This window comes from Tachypleus tridentatus, chromosome 13 (genome assembly GCF_004210375.1).
Source record: "Tachypleus tridentatus isolate NWPU-2018 chromosome 13, ASM421037v1, whole genome shotgun sequence".
Classification (NCBI taxonomy): domain Eukaryota; kingdom Metazoa; phylum Arthropoda; class Merostomata; order Xiphosura; family Limulidae; genus Tachypleus; species Tachypleus tridentatus.
The window spans coordinates 161784506-161803917 of record NC_134837.1 but is presented as its reverse complement, the minus strand read 5'-3'; the positions used below and the strand labels follow the sequence as shown (position 1 = coordinate 161803917).

Sequence of the window (19412 nt, the reverse complement as noted above, 5' to 3'; positions counted from 1 at the left end):
CTTCTGACAACAACAACAAAAAAATAGTGGAAGCTAAGATAAGACTTAACATTTATTTAGATCATAGACAAATTAAGAAGAATATGGAAAACTTGTCTTCAATTGCTATGATTTGTATTTTATTATGACTTCCTCTCCCTCAATACAAAAATATTTGGCCATAGTATTTCTAATTACTCAAAACTACGTTGCAGAAATATCTCTGCTTTGTGTGACAGCAGCAGAGTAACTTAAAAGCTGGACCTGAACCAGACTTAGAAAGTTTGATATTTATCACTATGGAAAGTAATGAATTTTGTAAATAATAAATAATACACTTTCAGACAGCAAGATATTTATACACTAAAGATTTTATTTGAAGAATAGAACTTAATGTTTCACCTAAGAGCTCTAAACATCTCTGATGTTAAATGACAAGTTTAATAGTATTATCAATTGGATATCATTAGTGTTAAGGTACAGTTTATCAAACAAACAATTTTTATTTAAGTCAACCTTTTTCTGTATGTTAATATTCGTTTTGTAAAATAGTTAATACTGTTGTGAAATATTGTATATAGAAATACATCACACTCAGACTGAATAGTAAAATAGTTTGATTTTGAAGATGTACATGTTGAAGTTTGTCATCAGTTTTTTATATTACATTCTTCAAAGGAAGGTGACTAATTTGAGTTAAAATATGAAATGTAGTAGTTTACAAAGTAAAAAAAGATCCACAGTGAACTCAAATTAAATGGTACAAAAAGACAGCTGATAATACATAGTCATAAAACTAATCTTTTAAGTTGTTTTGTAGACCAACTTATCACTGTTGATAGAAGTGCTTAAGAATCATGCATAACATGATTTTGAAACATTTTAATATCTGTATGTGTAGGTTGAAGTAGATGTTTAAATTATTCGAGCAATGTGCTAAACTTGTGTTTACCTTTATGTGTTTATTTTTTCTACTTTTGTTGGTTTTAGTTTTAATACAAAGATATTATTACAATTCATATGTAAGAAAAATCTGTCTTAAGCAATAAAAACTTGTAACACCACAAAAATGAATATTCCCTTTCAAATTCAGATTCTAGGTAAGTAATCAAATATTGAAGCACATTATTTTTGTTTATTTATAAATAAACTTAGCATTATGAGGGCTCTTTATTTGTAAATATTGCAGATTATATTTATGTCTAAGCTGAATAATATAATTTATTGATGTACCAATCTAAATATAACAAGTTTTCATTTTAAATAAAACAAAGTCTGTACAGGTTCTGTATGTGTCATGAAATTTGTGGAAAGTCAAGATAAAATGTTTTATAGAACTTGAAAAATCAGAGAATTTTCATGAATTTCAAATAGAGGACAAGCTTCTTTCAGAAAGTGCATGTTGTATAATTATAGCATATGATCGTGTTACATTTTCTTCCCCCATTTTCGTGTAGCAGTGGGTAATTCAGACTGTGGTAGTGTGGAAATTGGTTTCTTATAGATATTTTTGTTGTTGTTGTTGTTATTCTTTTAATCGTGATTGCAAAATAGAGTGTGAAATGATTTTGTGTTGTTTTTCAAGTTATTCAATCAGCTGATCAAAACAGGCTACATTTATGTAGTTGACATATTGTGTAACAAGGCTTATTTTACAAATTATAATTATCCAGCCACTTTACAGTTTTGGTCGAAGTTAGTCCCAGCCCTTAGATGGTAATCAGTTGTTTTGATAAAACATTTTCCTAAATGGCACATACTTACTTGGTGAATTGTGCTGATTGGCACTTAAGGTCTAGTGCAGCATGACAGAAGATGCTGGAAATGATTTTTCAGATGACCCCTTAACCTCTAAACAAAGTATTGGTTAGCACGTAATATCTGGGTGAGAAAAAAAACAAACTTACATGTTATTTTGACAGAGCTAAAATGTTTTTTCCATTGATTGTGTTTACAGTGAATTAAATGGTCATGGAAAATTTAATAATAACTTATTGAAATGCCATAGAATTCTTTATTTTTTCAAAATGTCCTAAATTTTACTTCTTCCCCAATGACACAGCAGTATGTCTGCAAACTTACATTGCTAGAAACTACGTTTTGATACTGGTGGTGGGCAGAGCACAGGTAACTCATTGTGTAGCTTTGTGCATAATTTCCCACAAACTTGTGACTTTACTTTTGAAATTTTGGGAGACTTGAAAATGTAAAAGGACAATCAAGTAAGTGTCAATAGTTCATCAATACAGAATTGACTTTTTTAGATTTTATTTTTATCTTTAAGTTACATGTGAAGACAGCTGTTTATGTTAAAATTTATCTTTTGATGCAACAGGTTTGTTGGGTATCCAGGACAATACAATTCATTGTTTGGATATCAACAAGAGGAAGTATGTATAACATTGTCAGTTTTTTGTTATATAAAAGTTCAGCTGTTAAACTGTTCTTTAAAAACATTTTTTTGTACACAGTTTATTCATAGTACTGTATAATAATTCCAAAACATACTAACATCTGTTGACACAGTAGCTATTTCTCAATCTCCAGTGTCATTAGCTGCCCAGTTCAGTGGTTCTTTGAAGACATATTATCAGCTGGTATGTGGAATACTTCTGTTACTCTCCTATCTTGTTGCTTACATGATATGGCCGATTCCTCTTCTGATGGTTTTCCACTACTTCCTGTAGATATTTTTACCACATCTGCTAGGTTTTCACTAGAAATGAGTATTTTCCTCAGTCATATACTCTTTTATTTCCAGGGTCCCTTTATTTTTCATGGTATACCATTCTGGGGTGAGTGCTTCTGAGGCAGGTATGCTTTTTCTTTTCAACTTCATACTCGCAACTACTTTTACTATAATTACTACCACCAGTATGCAACAGGTTCTGTCAAAATGAGGTGCCCTGTAAGATCATTTAGGCACCTACCAGATGATATTATCTTATTATGGATTGCCACTCATGGACATTCATGAAAACAGCTGATGAGAATCTTACTATTCTTCATGTTGAATAAATTGTGATGGGTTTGCTTTGAAAAAATGTAGTGAATTTGATTCACCTATTGCAAAGTTTCCAAAGCTCCGGCTTTTAGTGGAGCAGGACTCCCCAGTGCATTTTAGCACCCCAGGCTTTATTAGTTCAGTTAGGTTAGTTCACTATATTGTAATTCTGAAACCAAAGCAGTTCCATCCTAAGTCCTTGGTTGAGTGTAGGTTCCACATAATTCGAGGGTTAAGAAGAATACACCTTGCCCACTTGGTTAGGGACTGAGAATGAATGTTCATAATTCCAAACCAGATGAGTTCTGTTCCTTTGTTGAGTATGGCATACGGGATCCCATCATTCCGAGCCTCAGATGTTACCTTTTGGAGTCGTTCAGGTGGAGAAGAGAATCTGTCCACTTAAGTATTGCTTACTTTCTTGTCATTATTCTGATGGTGCCGAATGCAACATTCTGTGGTTACAGTATATATATATACATATAATATTGTGGTCTAACAGCCATTGCCAGCAACATGGGATATAGGTACTACAACCCCATAATTCCAACCCTGAGTCATAGAATCTTGGCTGTCTGGTCAGGGTGGCCTACCTGATGATTACTCATATTCTGTTCTGCCTTTGATATAGGAACTAAGCTCCAAGTGAAGAGCATATCTGTTCTGGAGGTAGGGTGTAATTTCCACACTCTTGTACCATTTTTTTCTCTTGGTACATTCCTGTTCTGTACAAATGCTTTGTTTGTGGATCAAGCCTGCATTGCCAACTACACTTTTATCAATGTGAGATTCTAGCTATAGTGTTGGTGGATGGTAAGTATTATTGGAAACCATTTTCAGTTTAAGAAAAATGCTAACTTTTATTTTTAGATAATTTCAGAAAATAAGCCTCCTTGAGGCTTCTAATTTCCCAGTAATCTTGTAATTTTAAGAAACTAAATCTGGAATGTAATTGCCACTTTTCTGTTTTTTAAGTCATAATAAATAGCATGTTGCTGTTTTCTTTGTTTGCAGTTATTATTTATAAAATCCTACTTTTTTATATACTTTTGCACTACTAAAATAATTAAGACAACTTGTCATTTTCAGACTTTCATTTATATCTCCTGGTAATATTGAAACATGAATGTTTTAAAGTGTCTTTAAAGTTGATATAGTCATGTGAAGATTGTATGCAAAAATGGTCGTCAGTTAGCAAAAATGGCCATTAACTTCATTATTTTCTAAATATGTATACTTTATCAATGTGTATATGCTCAATCTGAAACCTGGTTAGACAATGTTTTGCTCAATAACATAATAGCAATCAACCAAATAACTATAAGAAGTCCTGCATTTGCACTGATATTTGGGACCTGAAGTCATAAATTCATGGCAAAAAAACATGAAATCTTGATTTTATTCAAAGTACACTTCTTGTTGGCTGGCAAAAAATAGCATTATTTAACCCTTTTTCTGTAGACAACTTTTTCTGTGCCCTCAAGGTTTTGATGAGTTACATTCAAAAGTTGATTATACTATTTTCTTTTTATGATATACTGATAAATAAACCCTGAAAACATAGCTCATAATCCATGTTTTAATAGTATACAAGTTTAAAGATTTTACTTTCAGAAGGCAATATTTAAAATAGAAAAACTAGAATTTTCTAGTGTAAGAATTGTAACATTTTTCTCTAGGCCTTTTCTTCTTTAATTTATTTACCACCCTCCAAGAAGTAAAAAATGAAATTTAATGTAAATCACTTATTATGATATAATTTTGCTTAGGCATACTATAATTTTCATAACCTTTAATATTACTTGGTCTCAGAGACATGAAATCAAATCCATCTTGCAACACCCATCTGTGATGCCCTCTTTATAAGAAATTACCAATAACTGTTTAAGCCACTCAATAAGGTGTTACTTAAAAACCAATAGAAAGCCATGGTTTTCATCTGTCAAGTGATTTATCATATTGCAATGTTTTCTGTAAATATAATTCCATATTTTGCTTTCAATTCAACCTTGATTACCATGGGAAATTCAATGTGTAAAAATAGGAATCTCTTGAGATCAGTTAGGTTAGATTAAGTAAAATAAGTACTACTGTTACTACTAATAATAACAATCTGAGGGTTGCAGGTTCAAATCCCTGTTACACCAAACATGCTCACCCTTTCAGCTGTTGTGACATTATAATGTGACGGTCAATCCCACTATTCGTTGGTAAAAGAGTAGCCCAAGAATTGGTGGTGGGTGGTGATGACTAGCTGTTTTTTCCCTCTAGTTTTGCACTGCTAAATTAGGGACAGTTAGTGCAGATAGCCCTTGTGCACAAAATTAAAAAAAAACACCAAAAACACAAACAAAGAAAAAAACTAACAATAATAATATTTTAAAAAATGTTCATGAGTAGCTCGTGCATTATGGAATTCAAAAGCATAACAAGAGCTGCATATTTGTCATATGATTTACAACTTATTAAGGCATGAATAGTAATTAGTCAGGGGTTATAAAGGCAATAAAACAATAAAATTTAACAATGTATATACATACACACACTATTATGATCATAAAACTATTTAGTATAAACCTAAGTAGTTTAATATCACAATTTAAAGTCCTTCCAGACAGTGTTTCTTTACTGCTTCAGGGGTTACACCAGTGACAAGTCTTTAGGTTTAAATATTACACGAAAAAAGTCAGAAATTTTTGAGTCTAAGAAAAGTATTTTAATCTAAACATGGAAATCAACACTCAGACTAGTATACAGAAACTCTCTATTTATATATCTATACATATGTAAGTATTCACAGATACATTTTTAGTAAAAATACTCCATTAAAAAATATAATCTTTGGTGTGCAAAAAACTTTTTATGTTTACATAAAGCCTGCCAAATGATGTGAATATATCGTAATACTTTAACAAGCACAGAATAATTATTAGGTCAGTTCCTGGGATTGAGCCTGTTGTGAGAAAGTTAAAACTATGAAGAATCAATCTCTGCACAGTTTTTCATGTTAGACACACATATTCTTTAAATTTTTAGGTTTGAAACTTTATTTTTTTGGACCATTTGGTCCTGAACAAGTTATGAGTACTCTTGCTCACCAACTTATATCTTATTGTACTTTTCAGTCTTGTGTTCTTTCTTAGATATTTTATAAAGTGGTATTGCCACAATAATTTTGAAACTGTTTTTCTACATTTCCTTCAAGTGTGGAACAGGATGGTGTTTGTTTGAACTCTCTTTGCAGTCAGCTATAATTGTGGTAGGGAAGCAGTTCGTTAACGCCGTGGTGGAAATGGGTGTTCTGTAAGTTTTTTAGTTTAAATAGATATTTATTGTAATAATTGCATGTAAGAGCATTTTCTATGACAGTTGGCTCATTTTGAGACTTACGAACTGTGTTGTAGTTTTTTTTCAAAAAGTCATTTTGAGGTTTTCAAGATTTGAAGTTTATTAATGTTCAGTCAAACATGTAATAAGTCAGATTGTATGTAAAATTACATTATTTATACATTCATGTCAGCAACAAAACCTGTTTTATTTTAGAACTAGGTAAAAATATTTTTGTATTTATCAAGATGGCTGTTACGGCTTTACAAGAAATGGTCAGTGTGTAAAAAGGGTGAGTGTGTTCATGAAAACCATGCACCCACTCAGTGGGAGAGTGACTACAACTTAATAAACCAAGAACAAATTGGTCTTTTTGGTGTATATCTGAAAATGAGTAAGGCTTAAGTTGAACTAAAATAATGATATGAAAATAATTACATTAATAGATAAATATGTTGTACATAAAAACTTGAACACGTTAAAATGGTACTTTTTCCATGTCTGTGAAAAATGTTAAATCTTTGACAATCACCTTGTAGTTTGTACATTATTCAACAGCCTTAAAATCAAGTTATTCTTATTCAAGTTAACTGAGTAATTGGCTGCTATGGAAATGAATGATATATTATTTTAAGTTCCTCCAACATAGTTTAAAATATTTTTAAGTAGTTAATGTATAATTAACAGTAAATATTAAATGTGTGATATGATAATAATGTATGTGAAAACAGTAGTTGGAGCAGCATTTAGAAAGTTTTTGATGATGTAGAAATTGATATGAACTGTGTTCATTGCTAAGCCTGAAGGGTTATAATGCTAAGATTAATCATTTGATTCCTGCTGTGGTTATGGGTCAAATTCCACATTGTACAACTTCACATTTAACAACAAACAAAGAAATTGTTTTTAGTTTTATGGGTTTCACCTTTTTTTCAGAACAGTGTAATCTATAGAGGAAACATTTATTAAATACCTGTAAAACAGTTACACCACCTCAATGATTAGTATTTTCTGGAACAGCAATTTTAAAGGTCCTTGTCTGTGTTTTAGTTTGTTTGTTTTTTAAATGAAACATTATTAATATGCTACTTGATTTTGACATTAATGTTTCTGTATTGACTTTATGTCAAACTAGAAATTAAATCTCTTATTCAACCACCTCTAGACCTGAATCTACTACATTAGGTTAGATTTTCTCTATTATTAAAGTTTGATACTTCCAGGAGTCACCACATGTATTATAGTTATTGTAGTCCATTAATTACAGTAACTTTAGACTATATTTAACTGTCTAAATCATAAGAACTTCCTTAAACATTAAATGTACAGTTTAGTTAATAAACGTTTTGTAATTTATTATCCTTCTGTAGTGTTGCAGTTTGGATTTTCCACAATTTTTGTGGCTACATTTCCTCGCACCATTGTTTGCTATGCTGAACATCATCATAAAAATCAGGCTCGGTGCTAGGAAGTTTATTCGCTTATTACGACAACCTGTGGCAGAAAGAGTTAAGAACATTGGTGAGTGCACAGTGTGGTGAATACAGTAAGCTGTTTGGTTTAAGTCTGTTAAGATGAAGTTAAATTAACAATGTTACACATTTTTTATTTCAGACAAGTCTCTTGATTTATCATGTTGCATACATTATGTATTATTGCACTAAATAATCAGTAATTTGAATGTAGTTGTTATTTAAATGTTAGTATGTATTAAAATATATTTGCCAACGAGATTGACATGTACTGTTCTCTTTTTTGACACAATTCTATTGAAAATATAAAAAATAGAAAAATGATACAATTTATAGTAACAGTTATTACAAATTAGGGTTTAGGTACAAGAGGTTTAGCAACAATTCTGAGTTTTATATATGATCTAGAACTTGATGTTTTATCGACAGTCCAGGCCCATAACAAGGAAATTCAATCCAAGTTGAGACTGTCACACCTCACTTAAGCTGGCTATCTTGGATGGCTTTGCACTGGTTAAAAGCTGACTTTTTCCAAGAATGCTATTTAATGTTCTTGTAGAAAAAATAATATCCCAAATTAATGTGCTGAAATTGAATGGTTTGTAATGTTCAAAATCTACTACGTACCTGGTCTCCAGTTTTGTAGTTTTATGATTAATTGGTGTTAATCACAATTTTTTCTTCTGAGGCCTATATCACACTGACTTTAACTGACTAATAATATTCTTCCTGCTCTTGGCATGTTGGTTTATATAGTTTATTGTGAGTTTCTAGAATACTCACCAAAGTTGGAAGATGCTAGTATTTTCATTAAATAAATAAATATTAAATCTTACTCTTGAAAATCTTCTACAAATTTCAAGAACAGATGGGACTTGTGCAATACATGGCCAACAATATACATCACATGCAAAAAAGAAAACTATTATGAAACAAGCGTAGGTACTAAAACAAATGTATTATGGTAAATCTGTTAAAACAGAGAAATCACAGTCTGAAGCTCTTAAAATGTAGACAATAATGTTGTGATACAAAACTTCATAACATACAAACACTTTTCCATTAACTGAGTGAGGCCTGATATTAGTAAATAATAACAATCACTCTGACAGTCATGTGTAAACCAATCAGTTGTAAGAAATATTTGGATTTTAGCCTTTTAGGTATTTTCATTTTCATTATGACATTCAACTTACCCAGATAGTGAATTAATGTAATATTCATACTTTGAAGTTTGTTTTATTTCAAACCTTGACTTTTTTACACTAAATATACACAGAAGAGTTATTAGAGTTAATAACTTCTGATTAGTCTTTAGTGACAAGTCTTAATTCATAACTTAGCTGAGATATATTTGTATATAATCCATTTTATACATGAATATAATGTTAATGAAAGAGAATTGTTTTGTAAGCAAAAAAATAATAAAAAAGATTTAGAGAGTAAAGTTATTGAAATATATTCCAGTTATCCTAATAGGTTGATTCTATTTTGATAGGAATATGGTACAGAATTCTTAATTCTGTTGGAAAGATTTCTGTCATCACAAATGTAAGTACATAGAATTATGTACTGAGCAATGTTTGTACTTGTTCTTAACACTAACTGTTAGTAATACCACGTACATTGATTACAGTGATAAAGGAAAACTTCATACACATGTATGATATTGGAATCATTATAAGTGAAATAAACTCTTTGCATTTCCTTTCAAATTTTATCTAAGTTATAAAATTATTTTTAAAAACATTTGATGTTCAAGGTGACTATTAAATTACTGTAGTTAATGTTATAAGTATAGGTCAGTTCCAAAACTGTTACTCAATATGATTTCTTTTAGAATTTCTGTGTACTTGTATTTTTTCTGCAATGATTTTCTAAAGCACCTTTAGTGGGTTTATAAAATACATTGATGTGATTTCTTTTTATGAGTCAGTTTACAGGTTTACACCTACTGACTATCGGTTGTTATTAATTAAAGACCAAATTTTGTGCATTAAAGAATTGTCATGGTGTTGATCCATCACAATTTTGGTGTAATATGAAGACTTAATTGTTACTATCATGAAGAGACAGGAGTTTATAATGTTTTACAATTAATGTCAACAGAAACAATAAATGATTTTTAACCTTTCTAATCACTTGAAGTACAGTGTCACCATATTTTTACTCCATGTTGGAATTATATAGTATAATAATTCTATATAGTAAATTGATGTTCATTTAATATAAAAAGCAATGATGTAGTAAAAAACTTAAGATGAAAATGATATTATTTTCTGTTCTATCAAGCATGGTTAGTGATGCAATAGACATTTAACACAGTGAATTTCATCATTACCCACAATGTCAAACCTAGTTAACTGTGTACTATGACGTTTACATATGTGAATATTTTTTTCTACATTGTCAAATCTACTTAATGGTGTGAAACACTTAATAAGGTCTGTTCCTATACTATCAAACTAAATAATGATACAGTATGTTATTTAAGGTGAAAATATGTTATTTTCTGAACTGTTAATTCTATATTCTCACTTTTCGGACATTGATCATCACCTTTACTTCGAGTTTGGTTGATAAAATATTCTATACATTTTTCATTTCACCAGATAGGTCACTGAATGGATTTCTGAACTTTACTCTGTCAGATTTCAGTATCAGTAACTTTTCTGTTGATATGAATATTCTTTCTGAAACTGACACCAGTGTGGAATACTGCAAGTAAGTGTTAATTTTTGCTTTATTGTTTCAAAGTAACTGAGAATAAAAAACAATGTATGTGTGATTAAGAACCAATGTGGTGTCTCTTTAACCCTACTGACATGGGATATCAAAGGGCACAAATCACAACCATTTTACATAGATTCAAACATTAATCCTACTGACATGGGATATGAAAGTGCACAAGTTACAACCATTTTACATAGATTCAAACTTTAACCCTATTGACATGGGATATCAAATTGTGCAAGGTGCAACCATTTTATTGAATTAGTTTCAAAGTTATCATCCATGGAAGTATTTTCCATCACTGCAACAACATTTTGACCATAATGAACCAGATGCAAGGCAATTGAATGCAACATGATACATTTGGCATGTATAAGTGGGTGGAAATTATGCCTAGCATGCATAGATAGATGGGTACAGATGATGTCTATCATGTAAAATGTATGGGTGGAAATGATGTCTAGCATGGTTAAATGTATTGGTAAAGATGATATCTAGTATGCATAGATATATGGGTGGAGACATAAAGGGTTAATTAAACTACTTAATATCAATATATATTTTTAAACTTGGTACAAAAAGATACTTTATAACTTAAATATTAGTATTACATAAAATTTAATTCTTAACTTAAAAAATGAATATTTAAATATGTTCTCAGTCTGTACTTCTCTACACAATCTGGTGATGCTCTGACTTTTCATTTACAAGTTTTTTTCTCTTCTCTTGTGAGGGTTTCAGATTGTTCAACCAGTTAGAAACATATATATAGTAGATACTAACAACCCAGAACATAAAATTTCAACCCAAATGACAAACCCTTCTGTTATCTTCTGTTTTTCAAGAAATCTGTGTAACTCTCTTTTATATTGCTGTTGGACAATTGGTTGTATTTATAAAACTAAGAAAAAGAGTGTTTTCTATGCATAAATCAGGCAAGTTTCTTTTTGTTTTGGCAGTCAAAGCCAATACTTCATGAAGCTTGCCTGATGGGTTTAGACAAAAAATGTTGTCAAGTGCATTATTCAATATTTTTTAATGTAACATAATTATTCATAGTACAAAACAAATTTTATTATCCTTCTATAAACATAAAAATAATTACAAGAGATTTCATAATATTCACCATTGGTTTTATTTTTTATTCTAAAAGAAGTAACATTTGTACAAAACTTTAACATATTTTTATCCAAGGAAGATGGAAGGTTTGTTTCTAGATTCTGTTTTCTGTGCAGTAAAAATGTTATACATCTTCAAGAGAGAGAACTTTACTGACTTCAGCAACATTTGAAACAACTACACTAACTCTTTTAATGACTGTATTTCAGGATTGATACACAAAAATTGTTCAAATAAAACACAAATAGAACTTGAAGACAAAACACTTGGATGATGAAATTACTTTTCTGCTGGTACAAATCTATTAAAATTTTCCAGACATCAGATTCACAAAATTCCAGCAAAATCTCCTCACTCAATAGGATTTCAAAGAAACTTTTTTGGAAGAAAACTGTAGAATTAATTTCTAACAATTAGATATTGCATATGCAAACTTGCATATTGCTGTTCATATAAGAGCACAAAATGTACTTAGTTGTTTAAGTTAGAAAGTTAACTTTATTTCAAAAAACTTGACTGAGTACAGATAACAGTTTTAAGGTAAAGTTGAAAATTTATAAAATGCAAAACATCCTCTATAAAATAAATTGTTTAAAGTGCTGGCTTCTATTTTAAGGTCATTTTATTTCATGATTTCTTCATTCAGGTACCAAGACCATAGAGAGCCTCCAACAGCAAACAACAAATATGAATATAAGTCAATATATTGGCAGTTTGCTACAACTTGCTTGATGTTCGTTTTTTAATTTTACGGTTGGAAACAATTTTTCAAATTATAGATCTTATTTTTAATCAAACTTAATTACATTTACAGTTCATTTTTAGTTTATATTAAAATAAATCAATTTACAGTATCTTTCACTTTAGGACATAAAATACAACTTTCTTTCTTCAAAATATGGAATATTTTTAAATGCTAATTGTAGAACAAACCTGAGACTTTTATTTAACCAAAGTTTTCAAAACAGATATAAAGTGTGAATAGCTTTTACTAAATCACCTTTTATTTGTAATTTAAATTTTTTTGAGGAAGCTAAGCACATGTTTTGATGTACATAAACCCACAGGACCAGTTGAGAAATGCTGTATTAAATTAACTTCAAGGGAGTTGGAAACTTTTTAACATTTACTGCAACTGAAAATGTATAAACATTATAACGATGTACAGTTGTTTTTAATGAAGCAACATAAATTGGCTATAATTGGTAATACATTTTACTTCAGCCAGGACAATCCTAGAATGTTTTTAAAAGCTTCAGTAACATTTACTAAGTTATCCTTCACAAAATGGATGGATTAATCATTTTTGTTATAAAACTATCCTTTTTAATTACCCAATTCTAAAAGTGTTAGATTTTTTTTGTGGCTTCTGTTCATCCAGTGTAATGTTTTTCTAATTGTGTAGCACTGATACTGTTCTGAATGACTGTACATGCTCATTAGTAATTTAAGAAAAATTCATGATTTAATCATTGTTCATAAAGTTTTATAATCTGTATTGATTAAACAATGTTATGTAAAAGGTTATGTTTTAAAAATTGCTCCAGTGAAACTTATCATGTTTTTACTTTTTTTTAGTGTTTTGTATTTATCATCTCATCTTTGATTTGTTGGTTGATCCCTGACATTCCAAAGTCTGTGAATCTTCAGATCAGGCATGAAAATCATATCATCAATGATATGATTATTGAACATGAACTAAGAAAAGCAAAGTATCTTGCTTTGAATGAAAAAAAAAAAAAAAGGAGCCAGGTTGGAAGATACAAGTAAGTAGACCAAAGGTAAGTTTGTGAATATTCTGTTTGTTACTTAGTATATATTTTTATTTGTGTGTGAATAAGTAAGAGAGTATAGTTAGAGGTTATGGCTTGTGTAAGTGTGCATACTGCATGTTAGCAGGTTCTTCAACTGATCAAAACTTGGTAAAACAAGGTTCTAAACTTCAGTGAGGCAATAAGGTTGGTGGGTCATTCTAGAAAATAAAATAGCCAGGTAGGAAGATACAAGTATACCAGTGGTAAGTTTGTGAATATGCTGGTTTTGTGTGTGTGTGTTGTTGTTTTTATCAGTGTTCAGTATACGTTGGTTATCAGTTGTTTTTTTTAAGTATTCTGTCAGATTATCAACAGATTAAATTTCTTTATATAATTGTAATGAAGAGAAACTAAAGTTATTTGATTAACTCCAAACATTAATATTTACTCGAAGGAAAATTATTTGAACTTGGTGAAAACTTCAGTTTATGAATTGGTACTTACTATTATAAATGTGTGCATTATTAAAAAAATATTGAACATTTATCTAGATGTATTGGATACAACTTCAGTTTTTGAACAGATTTGTGTTAAATTATGTACTTGTTTACATCCTTTAATAATAATTTGAATCACTCATGAGGGTGAATGAAAATTATAAAGTACAAAACTCATTTTTTAAAGTAATGGATCTTTAGTTTTGTTACTTCTCTTTAAGATGGGCTGATTTTTTTAAAAGCATTTTTGACATAAGTGTTTCTTTAAACATACATTTCATGTGAAATATTTCGTGGTTATTTCAATCATCAGTAATTTTTAGATTATATAGATGTTTACACACATTGTCTCTTGTCATGTAAAATTAAAACATTTTTATTATGCCAGTTGTAACTGTTACAAAATATTTCTTTATGTGAATTTTAAACCAGTTATTTTAATTATTACAACTTTTACTTCTGTATATATTTTATTGTTTAAAATTTATGAGCATTTCTGAAGAAATATTTGTTGATGTGTGCGTAATTGTGAAGTATTTTTTCATTTGTAATAAATGAAATTAAACCTTATTTACTAAAGTATTTAGTATTATTACCTGATGTAACATGTTCTAGAGCAGAACTTATAAGTGTCGTAGGTTTGTTTCACATATTTCATTTACAAAATTACTAACTAACATCTCGCATTTAAACATATTTTTTTTAGTTTGAATAAGAAGTTCCCAGTTCGTGTAACAAAGATAAAATGAAAATTCTGAATATATTATTATTAAAGACTTTGCCTTTTTTTAAATTCATGTTTTAATCTTCAGAAGTATTTCATCTGTTATGTTTCTTTAAATGTCCAAACTATGTCCCAGCAATGGAACGATATCAAATTAATTCATTTCTTTATCAAATGAAAACTGTCCTTACAGGCTACATTTAATTTCAGGCTCAACTTCATGTACACTTGCACAAATAACACATCTCGAAAACTATTGCACACCGACATCACACATATATATAAACCTTACTTATTGGATTGTCATCATAGACTCATGTTAACTCTTAGTTTATATTCGGTCAATGTTGATAAAAGAATATTTCCAGAGTTGAGGGTGAGTGACGTTGTTAAGTCACCCTCCCTCTGGTATGGCCAGGAGGTTCAGGTGATCGACTTGCAATCTGAAGGTCGCTGGTTCAAATCCCTATCACACCAAACATGCTCGCCCTTTCAGCCGTAGGGACATTATAAAGTTACAATCAATCCCATTATTCGTTGGTAAAAGAGTAGCCCAACATTTTATGGTGGATGGTGATGACTAGCTGTCTTCTCTCTTGTTTTACACTGCTGAAATAGGGATGGCTAGCGCAGATAGTCCTCGTGTAGCTTTGCGCAAAATTCAAAAGGAAACCTTCTGGTCTATTGAGCTAGTTTAATAAAAGATATAACAGTAACGGAAATACTAACAGCTATCAAAGACACAAAAAACAAATCTCCTGGAGAAGATGGTATACAAGCTGTTCTAAAACATGGTACTCAGAAATTATATGAACACCTAACAGCCTTATTCAATTTATCATTATTAGCCGGATATATCTCTGTTTCTTGGAAGGAAGCAGTAATATTAATGTTCCAGAAAGAAGCAAAGAAACCAAATAATTACCGCCCAATTATCCTAACCAGTTGCATCGGCAAAATTTTAGAAAGAATAATTAGTAACTGACTATCTATATACTTAGAAGTAAGTTCAAAATTACCCGAAATTCAAAACGGATTTAGAAAATAAGACAAACTACAGACCACCTGATCAGATTAACAGAACCAATTACAGACAGTTTTAACAAAAACGAATGTACTGTAGCTTGCTTTCTTGACATTGAGAAAGCATTTGACACGGTCTGGCATAACGGATTACGCCAGCAGCTAACGAAAATGGATTTACCCTAGGGAATTAATTATTCGCCGGCTATCTACTTTACGTGGAAGTTTGTGTAAAATTAGCGAGTGGGCCCCATTCACGGCCGTTTTCATTTGAGGCAGGAGTCCCACAGGGAAAGGAAGTTAGCCCAATATTATTTATCATGTATGTGAATAATATGCCTCTATCGGACCTAAATTTATGTTTTGCATCACAATTTGCTGACGATGTGTAGCGGTATGGAAAAGTGCCCCCACTTCTTCAATAGCAGCAACAAACCTCCAACCAGTCCTGAATAATTTTGAATAATTCTGCCACACATATGGAATAAAAATAAATATTCCAACAACCCAAGTAATATTATTCAGCAGATTAAATAAACTGAAAAAAGAATTAAAAGATCCACCAAAGTTATACATGAATGGATCACTTACAGACTGCTACTTCTGCTAAATTTTTGGGATTAACTTATGATACCAAATTAACGTGGATACAGCACACAAACAATATCCTGATCAGAATCTGTAAAAGAGCAAATTATGGAAGTCTTTCAGGTAAAAATCAAGGTACATTACCTGATAATATAATAAACATTTACAAAACAAACATTAGACCTATAATAGAATACACATCTGCCTGGATAATCATAACAAAACAATTACAGAAAGTACAAAAAATACAAAATTCAATCTCAAGTTCAGCCTATAAAGTACCACGCACAAGTACTTCATGCACAAGTATGCAAACGTTGAGCCAATATGTGAAAGACTCTTGCATCATGCACTAAACTATTTTAATAAAAATTGGCATAAAAATGTTTTAATGTGTGATCTCGACAGATACTACGTACATGATGAACATAGTCCTAAGTACCTCTCTCCTATAAATATATATTTAAGAAATATAAATCAAGCTGGCTTCCATACACTAAACACTTAAAACTAGTTTTATTTTTTATGCTTTTTATTCATTTTTTTCTCTTCTTTCCTTTCTTCTTTTTCTTTATTATTATTTTAATTTTTCCTTTAAATATATATGAAAAAAGGGAAATATATATATATATATATATATGAAAAAAAAACGAGTAGAAATATAAATAAAAATGGAATAGAAGTAAAAAAAGTGGATAAAGGAAGAAAAAAAGGGCAACACAAGACATGGACATTGCTCTGAAAAGGTTGGAGTATTGTGGAATACTCTGGCCCAAAATCTACAACAACAACAAATTCCTACAAGTAGCCGACATGAAAACTAGGAATGGAGGAAGAGGTCCTGTGCACCTGACCGTCCTGGGTATTTAAAAATTAAACATACCCAAATACCCACAAAGAAGAAGCGAAGCGAGTAAGTTCTGCGAGAAATTAAATATTTTGTTATTAATAAATATCTTGTTTCTTATTTCTCACTATTTATGAAATATTATTAATCTTTATATAATTTGATTTTGTTTGGCATAATTACAAATAATTTGTGCAACATAAGGGTTGTTTTTTTAAAAGAATTCCTTATTATCGGATACGCTGAGTAAAATTATTGTCACAACATCTTTATAAGTTAACTTGGTGAAACGTTACGTGATATTATGTCTGTTTGTTTGTTTGTTTTTGGAATTTCGCACAAAGCTACTCGAGGGCTATCTGTGCTAGCCGTCCCTAATTTCGCAGTGTAAGACTGGAGGGAAGGCAGCTAGTCATCACCACCCACCGCCAACTCTTGGGCTACTTTTTCACCAACGAAAAGTGGGATTGACCATAACATTATAACGCCCCACGGCTGGGAGGGCGAGCATGTTTGGCGCGACTCGGGCGCGAGATATTATGTCAGTTTGACGTTTTGTATAACGGAGTGTTAAGATTTTGTATTACTTTTAAATCCGACTCTTATTTCAAATAATTTTAGTAAATAATTTCGATTTATTCACACGAGTGAAGAACACTGAGGAAACCGCTACACATTTTTTTAATCGCTGACGAATGTTGAAAAATATCCTGAAACCCAGAGTTCTTCATACATTGAGAGGATCACGTCCGTGAAAGAAGTGTAATAATTTCAAGAATACCACGTAGAAAAATTCAACTTGTTCTGGATTCATGTTTACCACGTCCAGTACGTGTAAAACAGTGACAAAAAAAGTCATCAAACCACTTGAGAGACAGCTTTCACCTGCCCCACCCTTCACCAGGAGTTGCTCTTCTCCTTGATACCCTTTGAACGTCATCATATCGCGCTTTGTATCACAAAAATCAGCACCAAGCTACAGCAAAGTATATTTTCTTTAGATTCTATTGTCATATACTGGACATTAGGTGTCTTTTTAGTTATTTTGAACAGACAGTTTGGTACATCTTGAATTTGACAATATTCTAGAACACTCAAGGTTTTCTATCGCTCGAAGAGCATCTACCACTTTCCTCAATATCAGTCGCATTTAAAAGATTTTGTTTTGTAATAAGCACAAAGCTACACAATAGGATATCTGTGCTCTGCCCACCACGGGTATCGAAACCCGGGTTTTAGCGTTGTAAGTCTGCAGACATGCCGCTGACCCACCGGAGGCGCATTTAAAAGAAGTGTTTTATTTCTTCTCGTCGAACCGCCTCCAGCGATGTACAGAACACCGTTTTACATTGCAAAATCGGTATCCAAGAGAGTTCATTACCGTAAGTTCAATATTCCCTTTCATGAGTGAGATTTCTTTTACCATCTTTGAGAACAAACAATTTTGATGATTCTGCTATACTGTGATGATGTCTAACCTCCCAGTTGTCAAATTGTCAGCAGCTTTGTTATTTTTTTTGTTTATTAAAACAAATAACAGTTACCTTACCAAAATGCCATAGATAGAAAGTAGTCCAGTTAACTAATGTAGTGACACTCCAGTTAATCATGAAAAAACTTGCACATTCTGAAATTGAGCAAAATTCCGTAGCAACTGTGAATACATTAAATTACAGAAAACTGCGTGCGAAGAATAAAATATGTGAAAACTAAATCGTGAACTAGAAGTTACACAATAAAACCTAAAAACGTCTCAGAAATATATTATTTCGTCATTCAAGAAAAGAAGAGCTAATATTAATGCTCCAACAATCGCCATGTTTCAACATTAGGAAATAACCAGTGATTTTTTTTTTCTAAATTTCAAATTAGAAAATTCGCCCCCAGACCATTTCTGTTTAGCAATTAACCTTTCAAATTAATGTAATTATGTATTACCAACAGACTGAAACAATAATATTTGAATGTTTGTTTTGAATTTCGCGTAAAGCTTTTCGAGGGATATCTGCGCTAGCCGTCCCTAATTTAGCAGTGTAAGACCAGAGGGAAGACAGCTAGTTATCATCACTCATCGCCAACTCTTGGGCTATTCTTTTATCAATGAATAGTGGGATTGACCGTCACATTATAACGCCCCCACGGCTAAAAGGGGCGAGCATGTTTGGCGCGACGGGGATACCAGCCCGCGTCCCTCAGATTACGAATCGCACGCCTTAATCCACCTATTCGGATCATAAATTGTCAGTCTACAATTTTATATGTGACGAAACGACCAACGACGCTCTCTCCCATCCCGAAAGATAACTACAGCCCACTTTACAGCGATTAATCGTATAATTCCATAA

The 19412-nt window shown here is 31.2% G+C and overlaps 1 protein-coding gene across 9 annotated transcripts in view; it reads left to right on the top strand.

Annotated features, from left to right (window-relative positions):
• The window catches only part of LOC143237153 (anoctamin-1-like), a 34616-nt gene extending 15921 nt beyond the window's left edge, over positions 1-18695 (top strand). Inside the window, exons 2-7 of one of the 9 annotated variants that reach the window (XM_076476089.1) lie at positions 6189-6286; positions 6559-6602; positions 7681-7831; positions 9281-9333; positions 10395-10506; positions 17721-18695. In XM_076476089.1, the coding sequence (XP_076332204.1) occupies positions 6189-6286; positions 6559-6602; positions 7681-7778 (240 nt within the window). In that variant the 3' untranslated portion in view covers positions 7779-7831; positions 9281-9333; positions 10395-10506; positions 17721-18695. Of the gene's footprint in view, positions 1-6188; positions 6287-6558; positions 6603-7680; positions 7832-9280; positions 9334-10394; positions 14660-17720 lie in introns of those variants that run through there. The other 8 variants (XM_076476088.1, XR_013019889.1, XM_076476091.1 and 5 more) reach the window with 8 other exon arrangements.
• The last annotated feature ends 717 nt before the right edge of the window (positions 18696-19412 follow it).